At 52.8% G+C, this 17,635-nt stretch overlaps 1 protein-coding gene across 3 annotated transcripts in view; it reads right to left on the reverse strand.

Moving 5' to 3' along the window:
• Nucleotides 1-17,635, reverse strand: part of XPNPEP3 (X-prolyl aminopeptidase 3) — a 242,456-nt gene that overhangs the window by 48,182 nt on the left and 176,639 nt on the right. For all 3 annotated transcript variants that reach the window (XM_085601057.1, XM_085601058.1, XM_085601055.1), the window contains one exon: nucleotides 14,532-14,734. In XM_085601057.1, the coding sequence (XP_085457183.1) occupies nucleotides 14,532-14,734 (203 nt within the window). The remainder of the gene's footprint in view (nucleotides 1-14,531; nucleotides 14,735-17,635) is intronic.

Genomic DNA, 17,635 nt, shown 5'->3' on the forward strand with positions numbered 1-17,635 from the left:
CTGCTGAAGTTGTATAGTATGTGACTTCTGACAACATTTATAATGTACTGTGCAATGAGCTATTAATGCCGTATCAATGTGCTCTACGGATCTTTTGAGCAATGTTGTGCTCTGATTGTTTACATGCCTCTTTTTCAATAAAATTAAAAAAAAAGATTACAAATTCCCAAAGGTCCACAGATAGGAGATTTGCTGTGACTATACACCAAAAATATGTTCACTTAATAATGGACATTTGATCATATAACTTGTTGTATGCAGCACTTCACACCACAATTCTGCATTTTTTCAACTGAAGTAATTAAACTTATCACCATCCATTTTAATGGTGCTCAATGAGCAAGTTAATTACCTTCGGTAAAGCCTTATCTGGTAGAGATTTGATCTAGCTGCAGATTCCTTACCTTTGAATTTCCCAGGAGTCAGACTGGATCCGGAAGATTTTTCTTCGAGCAACACCCCTGCGCACGGTGCTTGGCGTTGGTCATCAGGGACGGTGGTCAGGTAAGAAGACCTGGATAACAGAGTCTGCAATTCGATCACCGTCCTGGCAGATGTAATTGCCACTAAAAAGGCTGTTTGATAGTAAGCAGCCGGAGGGGACAATTGTGCAGTTTCACATGGAGCACACATTAGAAAGGTGAGAACCAAATTAAGGTCCCACTGAGGCATAATGAAAGTAGAAGGTGGTAACATATGTACAAGTCCTTAGAGGAATCTATTTACAATGGGAGATTTGAATAATGAGAGTTGATGTGGCAGCCTCAGGAAGGCAGGCAGAGCTGAAAGGTACCCTTTGAGAGTGCCCAGTGCAGAGCCCTGCTGGGAAAGGGTCAACATAAAAAGCAAAACGTGAGAAAGGGAAGTAGAAAGAGGATCAATAGATCTTTCAGTACAATACTTTACAAATTTGTGCCACCAGGAGGCATACAAGGGCTTGGTACAGAGACGCAGGGCTGTCAAAATAACATTTCAAACTTCGTAAGGAAGGTTGAATGCTATCAACTGCCACCAGTCAATCTCCACGCAAGAAGGCATAGAGTTGACAGGTTTGGGTGAACGACCCTCCCTGGCTGCTAGGGCAGAAGATACTCCCCAAGGGGCAGCCTGATCTGAGGATCGATGCTCAGTTGGAGAAGATTGGCATCCCAGACTCTCCATGCCCAGTCCGGAGCCACAAGAATGACTTGGGCTCGGTCACTCTTCATCTGCCTGAACACTCTGGACAGGAGTGGTGTTGGCGGGAAGGCTTATAGGAGGCCTGAGCTACACTCCAGATAAAAAGTGCCTCCGAGTGAGAGCCGCCTTGGAAACTACAGCGTGCAAAACTGCTGACACTGTGCGTTCTCAGCAGAGACGAACAGATCTAACCAAGGCTCTCCCCACTTTTCAAAGAGACCTGGCACCACCTCTGGATGGAGACGCCATCCGTGATCCGCTAGGCATCGACAGCTGAGTTTGTCCACCCTAGCATTCAGAGAACCTGCCAGGTGTTAAACCACCAAGGATATGTCCTGCTGTTCCAACCAAGTCCGGAGACGTAGAGACTCTTGACAAAGGTTCCAAAACCCCACCCCGCCCTGTTTGTTGCAGTACCACATGGTGTTGGTGTTGTCTGTGAACACTTCAACCAGCTTTCCCTTTACTGAAGGAAGAACGGCTTTCAATGCCAAGCAAATCGCTCGGAGCTCCAACAAGTTCATGTGGAGTCCGGATTCCGCCTGGGACCAGAGTCCTCTAATCTCCTCCTCTCCCAAATGGCCACCCTATCCCAGAAGTGGCACATCTGTCACTACTGTGTGGTCTGGTTGGGGAAGGGAGAGAGGTCTGCCTCTGACCTAATCACGGTCAGTTAGCCACCACTGCAGGTCCTATGCAGTTCTCTCCAAGATCTGCATAATGTTGGAGAGAATCCCCTGATGCTGCATCCACTGGAACTTCAAGTCCTACTGCAGAGCCCGCATAAGCCATCTGGCATGTGTCACTAGCAGTATGCAGCAGGACAACAGTCTTAGAGTTATTCTCACTGAAATCCAGAACAGAGGCTGAAACATCAGTATCCTAGCCAGAATATCCTGGAGTCGCTGTTCAGGAGGATAGGCCCAAAACAGGCACTGTGTCCAGAATAGCTTCGATGAAAGGGAGCGTCAGAGAGGGAGTAAGGTGTGTCTTCGGCACGTTGATAGTGAACCCCAGCGAATGCAGGAGGTATGCTGGAGGTGGGAGACGACAGTCAGTCTGGGGCAGGCACGCCTTCAACAGCTAGTGGTCAATATAGGGGAAAACTGGCACCCATGATCAGCGCAGATGAGCTGCAACCACCGCCATCACCTTGGTGAACACCCGAAAGGGCACTGGTAAGGCCAAAGGAGAGCACGGTGAACTGAAAGTGCTTGTGTCTTACTATAATCCACAGGTAGTGTCAATGAGCAGGCAGGACGGAAATGTGCCCTGTGTCCAGTGTCCTGGGTCCAGGGCAGACAAGACCTGAGCTAAAGTGAGCATCCTGAACTTTTCCTTTTTTTAGGAAGTATTTGAGGGCTCACAGATCTAGGATAGGGCGCGGGCCCTTTTCCTTCTTTGGGACCAGAAAGTAGCTAAAATAACAACCACAGCCTCCTTCTGGCGACGAAACCCTCTCTATGGCTCTCTTGGCCAAAAGAATCATGACTTCCTCCCGAAGCAAAGTCAGGTGATCCTCCGTCAGCCTGTCATAAGTCGGAAGCATAGAGGGAGGGGTAGTCTTGAAGGGGAGGGAGTAGCCCCTTCGGACTATCTGGGAGACCCACCTCAGGGCTAATCCACTCGCATTATCAAGCAAGATTTATTCAGGACGAGCTATTTTTAGGGACTACTAACCCGTTATAGCAAGTTGAAAATCCTCTAACATCAGGGAAGACAAACTGACTTTTGACCTCTGTCTCTGAAAGCAGAGCAAATGTGACAAGATAACAAGATTTAAAGGCATCTTTATTGCTTACAAAAGTGAAAGAGCAATAAAAATGCATTAAATCTGGTTATCTTGTCATATTTGCTGGCTTTCAGAGACAGAGGTCAAAAGTCAGCTTATCTTATTACATTTATTTTTCTTTCTGTGACTTAAGTTAGAGGATTTTGTAAAGTGAACTGTGTGACAATTGAACCATGCAAAACACGTTAAATGAAAGGCTTTAAGATGTCAGATGTCAACACTGAAATAGCTAAGTGAACTGTTCAAACATTTCAAATATATTTCACTAGTTATGAAGCCCCATTTTTGTAATTCTGTGGATAAAAAAAATATTTTTTATGGGATCAAAACAAACTAGAACACTTTACTTGGTGATGAGCACATTTTTTATATTTTTGCTGAAACCCAATTTCCAAAAATTGTTTATGTGCTTTTATCAGTATATCTACATGTTCCTGGGAAAGTTTTGTGGCCATTTCAATGGAAAATATGCTATCTGTAAATGACAATGCCCTACCACATCAGGCTTTGGTAATATATTTATGAAAAGTTAGTTTTTAAACATGAACTGGGAATTATTACTGCTCCGGCCCAGATGACAATGTTATTAATGAACTAAGAGGTAAGCCAGAAATCATGTGTACCCTATATATGGACTTGATTCTTGTTATACATGGAGCAAACATTTAGTCTAGTAAATAAAAAATAGTTTTTGTGAACAGCAGAAATAGTGAACTTGTATATTTGAAGGTACTCTCCTATGTTAAAATAAAGAAAAAGGGGGCTCCATAAGACAAACTATTTGCCTAGGATCACACAGTTTGAAACCAGTTCATCGGTCATGTACATTTCAGTTAGGTCAAGTAGATTACTAAAGTTACTAGACCTGCAGGTCTAGTAACATTTTCATGATTTTTCGAACCCTCAACCTATTCAAGGTGATGTTCTGCCAGTTGTGGATGTTATGGCTGATCCTGCCACCAACTGCCGCCCATGATCTTGAAGGGCCGGACTAGGAAGGTTTGGAGGCTGAGGTTGCAAGGGGGGTGGAGGACTGATCCAACCTCTGGTCGCCCGACCCACGGGGTTGGAACAAGCCGTGTCCACGGCCACGTAGAGGTTGCTGAATTGGCTTAGTGTTGTGGCTGGGGTATGGCCGGCAAGGCTAAAATCCCCTTCCGTAACCACGAAAGGGGCGAAAGGCAGACTGGGGACGAGTGACCACTGAGAGGCCCAAGGACATGGCGTTATCCCGTTGTTGGAGGGAGGACCACCGGGGCGTCGGGGGACTACTCCGGGGCACCTTCCTACCGCAAAGTTATAGCCGAGCGCCGCTGAGAAGCCCCCTAGGGGAGGTCCTTCTCCTATGATCGTACTAGGCCCAGTAACACCACCACACAGGACTCCGTATTAGTTGCTTATCTTGGTTCTTTATCAATAGTAGCACATTCAATATTTACAGTGGGATCGAGTGACCCCGTAAGAGTCTCAATGTCCTTGGAGGGATAGGGTAGCGGGACAGTCTTAGTACCAGCCAGGTACGGGAAGGCTCTGCGCCAGACTTTGAGTGCTGGTCTCAGAGCGGCTCGGACGTGGAGAGCCGCGACGGCATCAGCAGGGCTCGGGTGGTAGTTCCGCTTGGGTCGAGCCGCGACACAGTCAGCAGGGCTCCGGTGGTAGGTCCGCTTCGGTCGAGCCGCGACGAGGTCAGCTGGACTCTGATGGTACGTTTCAACAAGGTCGGGCCGCGACAGCGTCAGCAGGGCCCCAAAGGTTCGTGAAGGTCTTTAAGCACGGTGGAGCCGCGACGTCGTCAGCAGGGCTCAGAGTGTAGTTTCAGGAAGAGTCTTTCTCCGTAGGGTCAGCCGCGATCCGATCAGCAGGGCTCTTGACTCCGGGATACAACTGTCGTCTTGATGCCGGGTCGCCCCAGATATAGGTCTGGAGCCCTTTGATGTCCGGACCCTTGCGCCCAGGAGGGCGGAGAGGCCGGGTAGGGCGCGGCCAGATGCCCAGCAGGAGAGGCGCCAGGCCCCAGAGAGCTGTGGGGCGATCGCACCTAGGTGTGGAAGGACGGTTGGGGGTCCCATCGATACTGCCCTTCGCCGGGAGTGGGAAGGGCTCACGTGGTATCCCCCGGGCCAGGGGTTGGCGCCTCGATGTCGGGCCTCGCTGGGACCGAGGCCGGGTGGAGCGGGGTCACGTAGGTGGTTACGTAGAGTCACGTACAATCCAAAATGGGGGAGCCCCGAGGTGCATGGGACCTCGTGCGGCTTAGCGAGGGGGAACAGGACCACGCCACGAGGCCGGCTCCAACACGCGTCCCCCCCAGCTGAAGGCAGGGAGAGTCACCCATCTCCTTGGGGGTTCTCCTCGCCGAGGCGGAAGAATCTGGACAGGCCGTCAGCATTGGCGTGGTCGTTGCCGGGCCGGTGTTCCACGGTGAAGTCCATCCCTTGCAGCGAGATGGACCATCGCAACAACTTGGGGTTCTCGCCCCGCATTTGCATGAGCCACCGCAAGGGCCGGTGGTCAGTCTGGACCCTGAAGTGGGTGCCGAAAAGGTAGGGCCGGAGCTTCTTGAGAGCCCATACCACAGCGAAGGCCTCCCGCTTGATGGTGCTCCACCTCTGTTCTCGTGGCAGTAGTCGGCGGCTGATAAAGGCCACAGGTCGGTCGAGGCCCTCGGTGTCCATCTGGGAGAGGACCGCCCCGACCCCGTACTCCGAGGCATCGGTCTGAACCACAAATTCCTTGCTGTAGTCAGGGGCCTGGAGCACATGGGCAGCACACATGGCCGCCTTGAGGGCTTCAAAAGCGGTCTGACAGCGGGGCGTCCAGTGCACCGCCTTGGGCTGTTTCTTGGAAGTGAGCTCCGTAAGGGGGCCCACAAGGCTGCCATAATCCTTAATAAATCGTCGGTAGTAGCCTGTGAGGCCTAAGAAGGCCCGGACAGCGGTTTGGGTTGCGGAGGGCTCCCACGCCTGGATGGCATCGACCTTTAACTGGAGGGGCGCCACCTGGCCACTCCCCACCTGGTGGCCCAGATAGGTCACAGATCCTTGACCGATCTGGCACTTGCTGGCCTTAATTGTGAGCCTGGCCCTTTGGAGAGCGGCCAGGACTTCCCCGAGGTGTCCTAGGTGCGCGGCCCAATGGTCGCTGAACAATGTCGTCGAGGTAGGCCGCGCTGAAGGCTTCTAGCCCGGCCAGGACCTTGTTCACCAGCCTCTGAAAGGTCGCTGGGGCGTTCTTCCTACCGAAGGGCATCACCCGAAAGTGGTAGTGCCCATCGGGGGTGGAAAAGGCGGATCGTTCCTGGGCGCCGGGAGTGAGCTTGATCTGCCAGTACCCAGCGGTGAGGTCAAAGGTGCTTAGGTAGCGGGCGGCCCCATAGCGATCGATCAGCTCGTCTGCCCGTGGCAGGGGGTGGGCATCGGTCTTGGTGACTGCGTTCAGGCCCCGGTAGTCTACACAAAATCTGAGTTCCGGGGGAGTGCCGGGGGCGGCGGCCTTCGGCACCAAAACCACCGGGCTGGCCCACGGGCTGTCTGAGGGCTCGATGACTCCGAGGGCGAGCATCTTGGCGACCTCGGTCTGTATGCAGGCTCGGACTCTGTCAGGTACTCTGTAGGCGCGGTGTCGCACAGGGGGGCTGTCCCCGGTATCCACGTCGTGGACGCACCAGGGGGTCACCCCAGGCGTGAGCGAGAAGAGGGCAGCGAAGGGTTGCAGCAGCTTCCGGCAGTCATGGCGCTGTTCTGGGGTCAGGGTGGCGGAGAGGTGGACGCCCTCCAAGGAGCCGTCTTGGCCCGAGGACCCCAGGAGGTCTGGTAGGGGCTCGGAGTCGCTTTCGTCCCCATTGTCAGCAGCCAGCAGCAGGCTTAGTTCAGTCCGGGCAAAGTGGGGCTTGAGCCGGTTGGCGTGTAGGACCCGGAGGGCGTTCCTCGGGGACTCCATGTCGACCAGGTAGGTGACGGGGCTCTTCCTCTCAACCACCTTGAAGGGCCCGGTCCACTTGTCCTGCAGGGCGCAGGGGTCCACGGGTGACATGACCCAGACTTGCTGGCCCGGCTCGAACTCAATGGTCGAGGCATTCTCGTCATACCAGCGCTTCATGTCTTCTTGGCTGGCTTCGAGGTTGGCTTCTGCCAGGGCCCGGAACTTCCGAGTCTGGTTCCGCAGGGTCAGGAGGTACCGGTAGACGTCGGGGGGAACACCTTGGACGTTCGCCTCCCAGCCCTCCTTGACCAGGCTGAGGGGCCCTCGGACGGGGTGCCCATACAATAGTTCGAAGGGGCTGAAGCCCAGGGATTTCTGTGGTACCTTTCGATAGGCGAACAGGAGGCAGGGCAGCAGGACATCCCACCTCCTCCTCAGGGGCTCTTCCAGGCCCTTGATCATTCCCTTCAGGGTTCTGTTGAACCGCTCGACCAGTCCGTTCCCCTGGGGGTGGTAAGGGGTGGTGAATTTGTAGGTGACCGCACATTGTTGCCAGAGGGATCTCATGTACTTTGAAATAAAGTTCGTACCCCTGTCGCTCACCACTTCTCGGGGGAACCCCACCCTGGAGAAGATGCCCATCAGGGCCCGGCCCACCACTGGAGCTGTCACAGTGCGGAGTGGGATGGCCTCGGGGTATCGGGTGGCGTGGTCGACCAGTACCAGGATGAAGCGGTGTCCCAGGGCGGTTCGGGGGTCGAGGGGCCCCACGATGTCGATCCCCACTCGTTCGAACGGGGTGTGGACGGCTGGAAATGGTTGGAGGGGGGCTTTAACTCGACCCCCAGTCTTTCCGCTCGCCTGGCAGGTCGGGCAGGACCGGCAGTGATGGTCCACGTCTCTCCGCATTCGGGGCCAATAGAAATGGGTCACTAGGCGGCTGTAAGTCTTGTCCCGCCCGAGGTGTCCAGCGAGGGGCACGTCATGCGCCAGGTTCAGGAGGAACCCTCGGAATCGGAGGGGAACCACCAACACCCGGCCGGCTCCCAGTTTGGCGACTTTCTGCTCGCTATACAATAAGTCATTGTCCCAATAGACCCAGTGGGTTCCCGTGGGGTCCCCCGAGGCCTGGGCGGCCGCTTGCTGTCGGGCCCCCTCGAGGGACGGGCAGGCCTTCTGCTCTTGCTGGAATTGTTCGCGGGTGGGGCCCCCGTCGTGGTGCCACTGGGCCAGCTCGGCGACCTCGCTGAGGGACGGCTGCCTCGTCGGGAGAAAGTTCGGATGGCCCGGCCTCATCGTCAGGTTCCTCTGGGCCGGAAGATGGTGGTAGTTCTGGGCCCATAGGCTTGTCGGGGGCCGCGGCAGCGGCTGGTTGGGCGGTCATGGACCGGGTGGTGGCGCAGGCCCACTCGGGCAGCCCTAGCATCCCCAGATGCTCTCGGCGCTCCACCTGGGCCCAGGGGGAGCTCTCTAGGTCATTCCCCAGGAGGCAGTCCACTGGGGCGTCGTCGCGGACAGTTAGTTTTAGGGTGCCGGACACTCCTCCCCACTCGAAGGGGATCCTGGCCATCCGGCACATGCTTTCGGTGTTGTCCGCGGTCCGGACAGGGCATAGGACATGTGGCACGATTTGTTCGGGGGTCACTAGGTGGCAGCGGACAGCGGTCACACTGGCCCCAGTGTCCCGGAGGGCTTCGGCCCGTCGTCCATTGATGGTGACCCACTGCTGGTACTTCTGGGTGTTGCTTGGGATGGCAGCTCGGGGCACCATTTCTCGGGAGCCCAGGCATACGAGCGACATGGCAGCTGGTTCCCACTCGGGGGACCCGTCGTCGCGGTTTTCCTCCTCGTCCTCTCCTTCCCCCAGGGCTGCGGCGGCTATTTGTCGGGGAGGGGGCCCAGCGGTCCCGTTCCGTCGGTTCACGGGGCAGGCCGGGTCGCTCGCATAGTGGCCGGTCTGCTGGCAGCCGAAGCAGGTCACCGTTGGTCGGGGTCCAGGCCGGGCGATGGGGGTCCCCCTTCGGCCCAGGGTCGGGGACGTGTGGTTGGCGGCTTGGCCTCGTGGCGGGCTTCTGGGCGGCCCGGCCGGGAATTCTCGACTGCGGTGGGACCCTCCTCCTCCGCCCCGCTGGCGAGGAGGTCCCGTGGTACTCCGTTGGTAGTCCCCCACGGGGTTCCGGGGAACCCGGGTGTTGACCCATCGGTCGGCTTCGGCGGCGAGCTTCCGGGGCTCGGTCAGCTTACTGTCCAGGAGGTGTTGCCTTAGTTCAACGAAGCAGTTGTTGGCGAGGTGCTCCCAGACAATGAGGTCGAACAGTTCATTGTACGAGGTGACCTTGCTCCCTTTTATCCACCCTTCAAAGGCCCGGCTGAAGAAGTCCACGTATTCGACCCATGTGGTACCGGGGAGCTTCTTGCAGTCCCGGAAGCGCTGCCGGTACATCTCGGCTGATAGTCCGTAGCGGGTGAGTAGGGCTTCTTTCATGTGGTCGTATGAGGTCATCACCGCGTCGGGGAGTTGCAGCAGGGTATCACGGCCCTCGCTGAGGAACCTCCCCCATAGGCCGGCACCCCAATCCTTCCGGGGTACCCGATGGGAGGTCATGGCTACCTCGTAGGCTCGGAACCACTGCTGGATGTCGTCGTTTTTGTAGTATTCCTTGACGACATCCTTGGGGATATGAACCTTTGGCTCGGTCAGTGGCAGGGCGGCCCCGGGGGTGCTGGTCTCCCCCGTTTTGGATTTCAGTTCGAGTTCCTTGAGGCTCCTCTCGTGCTCGAGGGTTAGCCGTCTCTCTTCTAGTTCCCGATGCCGTTTCTTTTCTTCGATTTCCTCCTGCAGCCGTAGTTGCTCCAAGGCTATTTTTTTCTCCGCCAGTAGGAGCTCACCGTCCAGCCGGAGTCGTGCGAGGTCCATTTCGTGTGTCCGGACCCTCTCCCGTTCTCGCATTTCTTCGTGGGACAGGCTGGCTTCCGGGATGCTTCGCCCCCCATCTGTCGGGGTTATGGTCGGTGGCAGGTTTCTGTCCCGGGCTGAGGTCCCTTCGGTTCGGGGTGGAGTGGCCTCGGCTTCTGCCCAGGCTTTCAGGGTCTTCTGCATTTCCTCCTTGGTGCCCAATACTGTGGTTGGGATCCCTTTGTCCTTGCAGAATTGTTTTAGTTCTTTGTGGGTGTATTCTTCCAGCTTTTCCAGCTGGAAGGTTGCGGCCACGGTTGCTTCTTGGCCGTCCATGGTTCCCTTTTTCTTTTTCCGTCTGGTTAGGTAGTGGGTGCGTTACTTGCCTGTACGATTGCGTCTGGCTCGGATCCCGTCGCTGGCCACCAAATGTTGGAGGGAGGACCACCGGGGCGTCGGGGGGACTACTCCGGGGCACCTTCCTACCGCAAAGTTATAGCCGAGCGCTGCTGAGAAGCCCCCTAGGGGAGGTCCTTCTCCTATGATCGTACTAGGCCCAGTAACACCACCACACAGGACTCCGTATTAGTTGCTTATCTTGGTTCTTTATCAATAGTAGCACATTCAATATTTACAGTGGGATCGAGTGACCCCGTAAGAGTCTCAATGTCCTTGGAGGGATAGGGTAGCGGGACAGTCTTAGTACCAGCCAGGTACGGGAAGGCTCTGCGCCAGACCTTGAGTGCTGGTCTCAGAGCGGCTCGGACGTGGAGAGCCGCGACGGCGTCAGCAGGGCTCGGGTGGTAGTTCCGCTTGGGTCGAGCCGTGACACAGTCAGCAGGGCTCCGGTGGTAGGTCCGCTTCGGTCGAGCCGCGACGAGGTCAGCTGGGCTCTGATGGTACGTTTCAACAAGGTCGGGCCGCGACAGCGTCAGCAGGGCCCCAAAGGTTCGTGAAGGTCTTTAAGCACGGTGGAGCCGCGACGTCGTCAGCAGGGCTCAGAGTGTAGTTTCAGGAAGAGTCTTTCTCCGTAGGGTCAGCCGCGATCCGATCAGCAGGGCTCTTGACTCCAGGATACAACTGTCTTCTTGTTGCCGGGTCGCCCCAGATATAGGTCTGGAGCCCTTTGATGTCCGGACCCTTGCGCCCAGGAGGGCGGAGAGGCCGGGTAGGGCGCGGCCAGATGCCCAGCAGGAGAGGCGCCAGGCCCCAGAGAGCTGTGGGGCGATCGCACCTAGGTGTGGAAGGACGGTTGGGGGTCCCATCGATACTGCCCTTCGCCGGGAGTGGGAAGGGCTCACGTGGTATCCCCCGGGCCAGGGGTTGGCGCCTCGATGTCGGGCCTCGCTGGGACCGAGGCCGGGTGGAGCGGGGTCACGTAGGTGGTTACGTAGAGTCACGTACAATCCAAAATGGGGGAGCCCCGAGGTGCATGGGACCTCGTGCGGCTTAGCGAGGGGGAACAGGACCACGCCACGAGGCCGGCTCCAACACCCGTGAGTCCTTAAAGTGCTCCAGCGCCATGTCTGCCTTGTCGCCGAAGAGACGGGTGCCATCAAAGGGCATGTCCAGGAGAGAAGCCTGGACATCACCTGAAAAGCCAGAAGTCCTCAACCAGGCATGGCATCAAAACGCCTCCATCAAAGAAATCACTCTCACCAGCGAGTCAGTTGTGTCAAGATCACAATGAATGGCGAACTTTGCTGCATCTCTCCTGTCTGATACTGCTTGGGAGAGGATGGCCTGGGCCTCCTCTGTGACCTGAGGCAGCACTTGTGCAACTGTTTCACACAAAGTGTGGGAATAACGGCCCAATAAGCATGCGGTGTTCACCGACCACAATGCAAGGCTAGGGGGAGAAAACATTTTCTTACCCCAACTATCTAGCCTCTTGAATTCCCTATCCAGGGTTGCGGAAGGCAACGTGCCTTGGGAGGTAGAAGTTTGGATCACCAAGCTCTCGGGGGTAGGGTGCTGGTGAGGAAATTTGGGTCACCCAGTGCAGGGTGTTGGCGGAGGGCAATTGTCCTATTCATAGGAGACCTTGTGCTGGGCTTGGACCAGGTTCCAGTAGGACATCAGTTAAGGCCTCTTTGAAAGGTAGCAAGGGTTCCATGGAGGAGACATCAGGCTGCAGGAGTGCCATCAAGATGTGTGTCCTACATGCCACTGAAGGGAGCTGAAGGCCCAGGATCTCATCTGCCCTTCGCACAATTATAGCGTATGATGCTCCATAGCCATGGTAGGGGAGAAAGCAGGCCAGAATTTGGAGAGGTATCCAGTCCACTGACCTCACCCAGTTCCTCTTACCAGTCCATTTCTTGACAAGGCTGGTCTTGTAAAGGGTCCAGCGATCCCGCTCAACCTTCCTCCATTCCTAGCTCTTCAGAAAGTGACCTAGAACCAAAGGGTGCTATTGGCACCAGTATTGGCGGCTGAAGGCGCCAATCCGGCACCGGGTCGTCGGGGATAACAATGGGGTTAGCACCGCAGTTGGGCGGTGTCGGGACCAGCGCTGGTGCGGAACCTGATGGAGCCCCCTCTGAGCCTCCGGAGCCCAAAGGAGCACCGATAGGGTCAGGCAGCCCAAATATGAGGCACATGGCATCCTAAAAGTCCTCAAGCTAGGCGGGGATCGCTCTGACTCCCGGGAAGGCTGGGAAGTGTGGAGCCAATCCAGGCACAGGTTCCCAGAAATAAGGCCTAGAGCGCCGAAACTCCTCCGTCATGTCAGCTTTGGAGAGGTCGAACCACTCTTCGACTTCTTATGTTTCTTGTGCTTCTTACCTGATCGACTCGACGACTTTGAGTGGGAGGACGAAGACTTGGGACTCCTGGAGCAGTGCCGGTCCTTCCTCTCAACCGAGAATGAGACCTCCGGGGAGAAAGACGTGTGCCGAGCCTCTGGCTGCAGGCAACTTTAGGGACCGCTCCCTCAAAGCTTTTGGAGTCATGGCCCAGAAGTAGGAGCATGACTTCGAGTCATGGTTGCAATCCAAGCACCAGACATAACCAAGTGTGGGTCCGTCACTGACATGGCGCGGTGACAGGTGCTGCACGGCTTGTAAACAGAAGTCTTCTTTGACATGAGGAAAAAACCTACACGCCAAAAAGGGGTAGACAAAACGTCAAAAAAGCCTGTTAAAAAGTTACAGTGGGTAGCTCTCTTCACGGATCTGAGCTGCCAGGCGTGGAAAGAAAAGAACTGAAGTTAGAGCACCGAGGTGATGCCTACATAGGTGACGTGGATGGCACAACGGCGCAGGTGTCGCCACCGACATTATGCAGAGCCGACCGACGCCACCTACCAGCGCGCAGGGTTATAGCTTCAAGAAAAATCTTCCAGATCCAGTCTGACGCCTGGGAAATTCAAAAGTAAGGAATCTGCAGCTAGATGTCTCTATCAGATCTACCAACCTAGGCAGGATGGAAGACTGAGATCAACATTCTTGAGATTCAAACTTGTGACCTTCAGATTACAGATGTCCTTGGAGCTCTTTTAACTCAATAATCTATTTTACAGCTTTATAAATTCAATGCCATTTCATGCAAGCATAATCAATTAAGAGTTTAGATTTATGATCCTAGCAACCGCTAGCATTCCAAAACATCAGCCCATTTCATGAATGTAGCCAAGCATGCACTAGGAATGTCTGCTCTTCACGTAATTCCCAAGATATGCCCTAGTTGACGTCAAACTATGTCCACATAAGAAGAACAACTGCGATGGACATGCTTAATTTAACTTGAACTAGATTTGAAATCACTTGTTTCTTTTTTTAATGCTGCTGATAAAAGCAGATAAAATTAAATATAAAAAAATGAATAAAGAAAAGTGTTTAAATACTTCACTGGCTGGTGCAGTGTCTGAAAATACAATTGTTCACAAAGTGATAGAATCAACCCAAAGCTTTGGTCCCAATAATGATGGGGCAGCTGATCCCATTGGAGGTGCAAGTTTCAGATTGTATGCAAAATGAGACTGCATTCTGGGAGAAAATCGCAATGTTAACTCCCACGATTTGTGGCAGGAAAACCATTCTATAAATTGTGGGAGCAAACTGCACTGCATTCCACTTTGCATGTTGAGAGCTGTACTATGCAAAGTGTCCCATGGGTGAAGCAGTTATTTGTGCCTCCTTTTTGCTCCACCCCAGGGTACTTTGGTATTACAGAAGGGGCAGGAGATGCCTGTGCCGCGCCTTCGGTGATATGGACTGCGCCTTTGCAAAATGTGAGAGCAACCCCATACAAATGAGGGAAAACTATTGCCTTTATGCCTCCGCTTTATTAAAGCACAGGTGCAAGGGTAAATAAGCAGTTGGGGAGGGTGCTCCACATATCACATAAACGACCTCAGCTTGGACCCTCAGGAATGTGCGCAAAGAGGGACCCAGCAAGCATCCAGTCACCTCTCCTGCAGATGGATGCAGTCAGTCACTGTGCCTGCTTGTGACAGTTAGCAACAGTATCTTTAAAGACTTGTCAATAATTCTGCATTGAAAGACAGACCAGAATTTTCAAACGCTAGCCCACCTTTCAGTGCTGTGCTAGCCCAATGCAGGCATAAGCATGTGTCTGCACAGCGGCAGCGCTCTTTTCTCTTCCATCATTCAGCACACTGTCCAGGTTTGTGCCAGGCTCCTCCAGTGAAGGGCATACCACAGTGCAGACCAGGAAAGTGAAAACCATGCATACTAAGGCACCTAGCCAATGTTTTTATCATGCATAAATTGTGTGTACCTGGGAGGAGATCCTGCCTGCGGTCTTCATCAACTCCACCTCTGCCTGGGATTTGACAAGTCTCAGATTTTGGATCAGATGGCGGACAGCCCGGACCTTGTTGCGGCTTTTGGCTTGCGATTCCACCAGGGGATGCAGGAGACTCCAGTGCAGTGCTGCGTGAGGGGGCTTCACAGCATCATACCAGAGAGTGACCGACTCATCTAAAAGAGAGAGGAATATAGTCACAGGAGAAAGAAGAGGGGTCCTAGGCTAGTAAGCTTGAGTTCTGAATCAACATGCTAGTTTAGGGAGCGGTCAGGCCTCTACTAGGATGGAACTTGAAAACCACAAGTGAAAGCAAAGCTGCAACAGTAGACAGAAGATTACAGGATAAAATAAGCAGCACATATGGTTAGCATTTGGATCCTAGCCCCAGACGTTTCATCCATCTACAGTAGCCCCACTCCTGACCAGCAGAGTTCAGTGTAAAATCAGTTTCTGACTCTTCCACATTAGGGTCTGTGTCCTTCAATGCACTCACAACCCGCTCATTCAAGTGTCAATGTAAGAGCAGTATTGGCATCTCCCTGCCCAGGGGCTTTTACTCCAGCAGCACTTCTAGCCCCTCCAGAAGGTGTCAATATTGGGGCATTACTTGTCTCTCCCTCCCTGAGGGCTGTCTTACTGCAGCAGCACTCTATATGTAGTAGTACTTGGTTCTCCCTTCAGGGGCTGTGCTGCTTCCGCCACATTATCATCCGGTGTCACTATAAGAGCAGTGATGGGTGCTCCCTTCCAGAAGTGTCATTACTTAAGCCACACTCACAGCCCTAACCTAGAGGATGTGTTACTTCAGCAGAACTCCCAAGAGTAAGCCACAAATGCGCCATTCTCCTACCAGGCAGCACTGTTTCTGGGACGCCCCAAAATCCTAACTCTGTTACAGTGTTTCAAATTTGTGCCAGTAACAGTTTTCAGGTCTTCCTGCACAATCTTTGAAACAACTCCTTTTCATGCCCCCCATGCCAACTAACCGGACGGTCATCGTGGCAGTTTGAGACAACCTTTCTGCTCTCTACCCTTGGACCATGCCTGTCATCTTCTTTTGTTTTATCTAGTCATTCAAACCGCAGGGGCCAGTGGCCCTGTTCTGTTCTTCATAGCATTTTGCTTATCAGCTGTTTATAATCTCTCAATGGTGTCAGTCCTACTTTGCTCTCATTTTTCAAGCTCTGCTCAACAACAGGCCTGACTTATGCAGAGACTGTCCAATTCCTTCAGCCATAGGCTCTTGGGACCACCCAACTTAATAACAATCTGAGTTACCCCAACCCCACTGGGTAAGCTCTTCCTTTAGCTCAGAATTGTGGCTGGTTTTTCTAGCTGATGCTCAAAGAATCTCGGCCTTTGGCTTGACTGTTCCATACCATCACCCAACTGTGCGCCTAGTTCTTACAGTAATCTTTAAGACATGTGAAACGTGTTTACTTCTAGCTAAAATGAACCTTGAGCCGGTGTACAATACACCTATTAGGTACTACACTGTTCTAACTAAATGTTCTTAGGACATCTACTTATGAATCTAGAGTAAGTAACTTTTGTAGTAACTTCAGTACTTTTTGTCTATCAGCCCACTTTTATCATTTCATTATGCATTCGGGATGGCCTACGCGACAAGAGAAAATATTGGATCACATAACAAAGCAGAAAAATGTAGGTCTATGGAAATGCACACCCTGCTTTCCACATGCCCGATTACACTTCCCGTATTCCCTTTACTGTTTCTCAGGGTTCTATCCATAGGTAATTTTCTTTCGAGGTATTAACTGGCAGTTGTATAAAGGAGTGAAGGCAGATGAAGTAAGCAGAGAAGGTTGGTAAGTGCATTGTTTGGTCTTTCTTCCACTTTCATTCACAAATCCAAGAATTTAAATAGTCACTCAATATAATCAGGGGAGTGGTAGCTACCAAAGCCCTGTAAGTTCAGCCTGGTCAAACCTGGGAATCATCTCTCAAGTGACCTCCAAAGAGGGGTGCTTTCAGAAACACCTGGATGCTGCCATCGTCTGCTCTAGGGGGTAAGACAAGAACACAGCACAATATGCATGGTACTGTGAAGGCATGGCATTGGCAATATGGCACCTTAGAGAACTCTTCAAGCTGGGCAAACGACCAAGATGTTTTATTATAATAAAGTTATAATAACAACAACATAAATATACACCGCTCTTTCACACAGTCTCAATGCTTTGTAATAACAGGTACTGCTATCACCTAACTAACTCAGAGGTACTCATTTTATCAGTCGCAGAAAGAGGAGGGGCTGAGTGGATCAGAGCGGATTCAAACCTGAGGCCTTCAGATTGCCCACACATCTCTGTAATGGATTTATCATCCCACGGCGCTGTCTTAATAGCTGATAGTTGCATCCACCTCACTGCCATGTAAGGCTGTTGTGAATAATAGAGTCTGAAAAAGGATATTTACTAAGCTTGTACTTCCTTTTTGTTACTTACGGAAGCTCCGAAGGGACCACAAGCTTAAAAGACGTAGCATTGACTGAGGGGCGGAACTATTGTCCTGTGTACACAGGGCATTTCAGGCAGACTGAGATTTACTCAAATTAACTATTTACATAAAATATATTACACAATAGTGACGCTTTCTTTGAAAAATGGGAAAGATACCCTCCCCTAAATGCTAGAGGTGCCATCAAAATGAAGGGGATGTTTTTCATATGGTCTGAAAAGGCTCAAAGTATTGTACATTATTAGCAATCCTTATATGTCACCCAAGATTATCTAACTAGGTGAGATGGGAGGGGGGGAAGGGCATGAGAGGATGCTAACAGGCATTGGAGCTTTGCTTGAGAATAGGGATGTGGCTTAATATTTGAAGACAGATGCCACCCCAAAACATGACTGGCTCAAAGGGATGGACAGATGTCCACATATTGAAGAACCAATTTAAAGAGCACATTGATGCCCACATAAACACCACGAAATGGCGGTCGCTGGAAGAACCATTTCCAGTCGAACAAAACATAATCCAAATCTTTCTTGACAGTGTATCGTGGTACCTCAGAACAATATAGACTATTTATTACATATGTGAAGTGCCGA

Source organism: Triturus cristatus, chromosome 4_2 (assembly GCF_964204655.1).
Source record: "Triturus cristatus chromosome 4_2, aTriCri1.1, whole genome shotgun sequence".
In the NCBI taxonomy this organism is placed as follows: Eukaryota; Metazoa; Chordata; class Amphibia; order Caudata; family Salamandridae; genus Triturus; species Triturus cristatus.